At 39.9% G+C, this 4950-nt stretch overlaps 1 protein-coding gene across 1 annotated transcript in view; it reads right to left on the reverse strand.

Annotated features, from left to right (window-relative positions):
* Nucleotides 1-2373: 2373 nt before the first annotated feature.
* Nucleotides 2374-4950, reverse strand: part of LOC119414327 (zinc finger protein 430-like) — a 6284-nt gene continuing 3707 nt past the window's right edge. The window contains exons 2-3 of the mRNA XM_037681421.1: nt 3195-3488; nt 2374-2897 (exon numbers count right to left, since the gene is read on the reverse strand). Coding sequence (XP_037537349.1) covers nt 2500-2897; nt 3195-3488 — 692 coding nt within the window. The 3' untranslated portion in view covers nt 2374-2499. The remainder of the gene's footprint in view (nt 2898-3194; nt 3489-4950) is intronic.

Below are 4950 nucleotides of genomic sequence, written 5' to 3' on the forward strand. Positions count from 1 at the left end.
TATTTAGCTCAGAGCTTCATTATCTCTCACACTAAAGACAAATACTGTTTATTATTATTAAACTTATTATTTGGCACATTTAGATGTTATAGTGCAGCGCGACATGTGCACGTGCCTCGTTCTTTAAACAGAGACATCAGAACTGGATCAGACTGTGTCTCTTCCAACACAGATGTCGGTCACAGCACCTGGAATCTGACGTAGATTAACTACGAGATTAAAAATATATTCCATCAGTCGTAGTTCTGAAAGTAGTGTGTCGCCGCCATGCTGATAGAAATATGACGTCTGTCCACGCGTGCGCATGTGGTTTAACACAAAGCCTCAGCGGGAGATAAAGTCCATGCTCAATAATCCAGGTATACAATCCAACTTTTTTCTCAGTGGGAGATGTTTACATTTTCAGCGGGCGGTCAGAGAAAAACCTCCACTCTGGAAAGTGGGTCCAGAAGCCTCCGGGGCCACTGGTGTCGTGTAAATGATCAGCAGAACCGCAGAGAGAAAGGAGGTTCAGACCTGCTCACCTTCATTCTGGACCTGCCATTGTGTGTCTGTTTCTACTTCCTGTCCTCTCAAACTACAGATGGCCACTTGTCCTGAGCTGGTTCTGCTGGAGGTTTCTTCCTGTTAAAGGGAGTTTTTCCTTTCCACTGTCTCCTTCGTGCTTACTCAGGATGAGACTGTGACGAAGTGAAGATTCAACACAACCTGCTGCAGAACTTTTACTGATCGTTATGTGAATGTTTCTGCAGTGCCCTGAGACGACTTCTGTTGGGACTTGGAACTGTAGAAATAAACTGAATTGAATTAATGATCCAATATTGTGTTTAGAGCATGAAATCAGAGAGCACAAGACAACACAAAGTCTAGTTGCTGTATTTATGGATACTGAGAAGGCGTATGACATGATGTGGGTCAACGGATTACTAGTCAAATTATATCAAATGGGTTTTACTGGAAATGTTCCAATGGATTCAAAACTTTTTATCAAATAGAACTATAGAAGTTAGAATTGGTCAATAATTATCAAGAAAAAATGCAGTAGAAAATGGAACACCACAAGGAAGTATTTTAAGTCCTTTATTGTTTTCAATTTAATTTATTTCTACAACGTTAAGTCTCAACAGAAGTCATCTCAGGGCACTGAACAGAAACATTCATATACCGGTAGATAAAAAGAAAGTTAACACTTTTTATCTGAGGCATTTCCTATAATGATAAATATTTACAGACATTGAAAAAGAAATGGGATGGTCACTGTTTGCAGATGATGGAGCCGTATGAAAGAGGTCAGAATACAGAATTCATTGTAAAGAAAATACAAGCTGCGGTGGTTAGAATAGAGAAATGCATTTTTTCATTCGTTCAACCTTTATTTCTACAGGTTGGTCCCATTGAGTTACAAGGATTAATTTTCAAGAGACTTGTTTAAAAAAATAGAACACACAAATAAGGTACACACAACAAATCAGTCATAAAAATCATATAAAATTAAAAGTAAATAAAAGTAGTCATATAAAACAAAATAAAAACAAGCTCAATTATGAAACAAGGTAAAATACTAAAACAGGAACATGTCTGCATTGATTTTTACATTGAACTTAACAGTTGTTTAAAATTCCTTAGGGAGGTCAAAGTGGACAGCTTCAGATCTTTTTTCAATGGGGATTTAAGTTCTCAGTGGAAAACAATATTATGGTGTTTACACACAAAAATGAGAGGAAATAAAACTAAAGTTGTACATGGTAATCAAGAATTAGAACAAGTAAAAAAGCATAAAGTTTTTAGGAATATGGTTCAATGAGAAAATCATATAGAAAATAAACATACAGAAAATGATAGATAAATGTAAGAAAATATTAATAAACATTATGAGATGTTTGTCTGGCAGTGACTGGGGAGCAGATAGAGGGTCTTTAAAACAAATACACACTGGATTACTCTGGTCAAATATTGATTATGGAAGCATCATTTACGGATCAGCAGCAAAGAAACATCTGGAAATATTAGACACAATACAACATCAGGCATAAAGACTTTGCACAGGAGCATTTAGAACCACACCAACAACAGCAGGAAAGGAAAAACGCCCTTTTAGCAGGAAACCTCCAGCAGAACCAGCTCAGGACGAGCGTCCATCTGCTGCAACCGGCTGCATTTGAGAGGACAGGAAGTAGAAACAGACAAACACAGAATGGCAGGTCCAGGTGTCTTAATTTCCTTATTAATTATTTTCAAAAATTTACATAAATTTGATGTTTAAGCAACGAGTCTTAAAAACTTTTCTGTAAACATGGACAGGATTCAAGGCTTTTCTAACTTTTCTACACATTCTGAGAGTTTCCTTCTCCTCGCTGTAAAATCTCTTCCAGACCATTTAGTAAAACTTTTCTCCACACGTGACAGATCAGTTCAGCCTGTGTGAACCTTCATGTGAGTTTTTAGACAAGAAGTTCGATTAAAACTTTCCCCACAGGTTTGACAAATGAACGGCCTTTCTTATATGTGCATCATCATGTGACGATTCAGATGTGAAGTCTGATAAAACCTTTTCCCACATGTTTCACAAATGAACGGCCGTTCTCCTGTGTGGATCGCCATGTGATACTTCAGATGTGAAGACTGATAAAAACTTTTTCCACAGGTTTCACAAATGAACGGCCGTTCTCCTGTGTGGATCCTCATGTGATAATTCAGATGTGAAAACTGATGAAAACGTTTTCCACAGGTTTCACAAAAAAATGGCTTCTCCCCCGTGTGGATCATCTTGTGACGATTCAGAAGTGAAGTTCGATTAAAACATTTTCCACAGGTTTGACAAGAATACGGCCTCTCCCCTGTGTGGATCATCATGTGTCTTTTACAGTCCGCACTGGTATTAAACGTAGTTCCACAAACTGGACAAGGAAAAGGCTTCTTACCTGTGTGGCTTCTCGTGTGCTTGACTAAATTGATGAAAGCAGGGAAGTTTTTACCACAGGTGGGACAACAGTACTGCAGACTGTCAGAGTTCTGGATCCTAACTGAGTGGACCTGGATGTGACGGCTCAGAAGTGAATTCTCTACAAAAGTCTCTCCACAGACTTTACAAGAAAACAACCTCTCAGATGTTGCTGGTTGGTCTGCGTCGTTACCATGACAAGTGTCCGTATGAGCCGTCTTCATTGGTGACCACTCTGTATTTTTGTTTGAACCTGAATCCTGGTCCTCAGGTTCAGCAGAACTCTGAGAGATGAGCTGCTCCCCGTCTGGTTCTGTCACCATAAACAGATCAGTTTCCTGCTTCGCGTGGAGCTGATCTTCCTCCTGATTGGTGCAGAGCTCCTGCTCTTCTTCTTTGATCTGTGGAGGTTCTAGTTCCTCATGTTCCTCTTTGATTATTGGAGGTTCTGGTTCCTCCTGGTTCAGGCTGGAGTTCCTCTCCTGGTTGCAGAGCTGCTGGTCTGTGAGGATCAGCTCAGTGTTGTGGACTGGTTCCTGCTGGAGGTCTGAAAGGACAACATTTAAAAACACAACGAGGTGAAATGAGAAATGTTTTAACGATGAATGGAGCGGACCTCACCTACATCGTGTTTATGTGTTGGATGTAACCGTTTGTAAAAACAAGAGTACACGTAAAACAACACTGCAACAACTGAAGGTGACACCGACACAAGACCAATAATTAAACATGGAATTAAATATACTTTCATCTCTTGACATTTTAGCAAACAAAACTATTTTTAATCCAACATTTTTCAGTCAGGTCATCTGGACTGTTTTTTTTTTTGTCCAGATGACCTGACTGAAAAATGTTGGATTGTATACCTGGATTATTGAGCATGGACTTTGTTGTTTTTAATCCACTTTTGTTCAATAATGCATTATTTCTATTAGTAAGAACTATTTATAAGTAATACAGTCAAAATGACATAATATTATTATTGCCTTGGTATATTAATTTTTTTAATTTTTCCATATTAAGTAATTTATGAATTAATTGTTTATTATTTAGAAAATATTCCTCTGATAATATAAAGGTATGAGACTGGTCTTTCTAACTAGAATCTCTGTCCTGTTACAATTTAAATTACAATAACTAAATTGGACCAGGTAGCTATGACGCACTGCACGAGACCGTACTCTCCAGTTCTGTTCACATCTGACTTCAATTATAACTCGGTTCATCTGCCACATGCAGAAGTACTCAGATGATACTGTAATCGTTGGATATGTGACAGAAGAGGGAGTACAAGACCCTGGTAGATGACTTTATAGTGTGGTTCAAAATTCAGCCATCTCCAGCTGAACATCAGTATAACAAAAGAAATGGTAGTGGACTTCAGAAGGTCTGGGCCTACCCTGAAGCCAGTCTCAATTGAGGGGGTCGATGTGGAGGTGGTCTGGAGCTACAAATATCTGAGCATAGAACTGGGTGACAGGCTGGACTGGTCAGTGAACATGGACTCCCTCTACATGAAGGGTCAGAGCAGGCTCTACTTCCTGAGGAGGCTTGGGTCTTCAGTATCTGCAGGAAACTCCTGCTCATGTTCTACCAGTCTGTGGTAGCCAGTGTCCTCCTCTGTGCTGTTGTGTGTTGGGGAGGCAGCATTAAGAGGAGAGATGCAGGACGACTGGACAGGCTGGTGAGGAAAGCTGGTTCTGTGCTGGGAACAGAGCTGGAGTCCATTACATCGGGGACAGACAAAAGAGCCGTCAGGAAGCTGCTGTCCTTCATGGACGATGCTGAGTCAGCATCGTCCATGAAGGACAGCATGATGCCATCAGAAGCAGAGGAGCTCCTTCAGTGTAGACTTCAGTCCCTGTCCTGCTCCATGGACAGATTCAGGAAGTCCTCTGTCCCTCAAGCCATCACTGTTCAACTCCTCTCTGTACAGGAAAATATAGCCGTGTAATGTATGTATGTATATATGTGTGTGTGTATTATACGTGTGTGTGTAATATATATAT

The sequence above is a fragment of the Nematolebias whitei genome, chromosome 9, assembly GCF_014905685.2.
Source record: "Nematolebias whitei isolate Nwh7 chromosome 9, NemWhi1, whole genome shotgun sequence".
Taxonomy (NCBI): domain Eukaryota; kingdom Metazoa; phylum Chordata; class Actinopteri; order Cyprinodontiformes; family Rivulidae; genus Nematolebias; species Nematolebias whitei.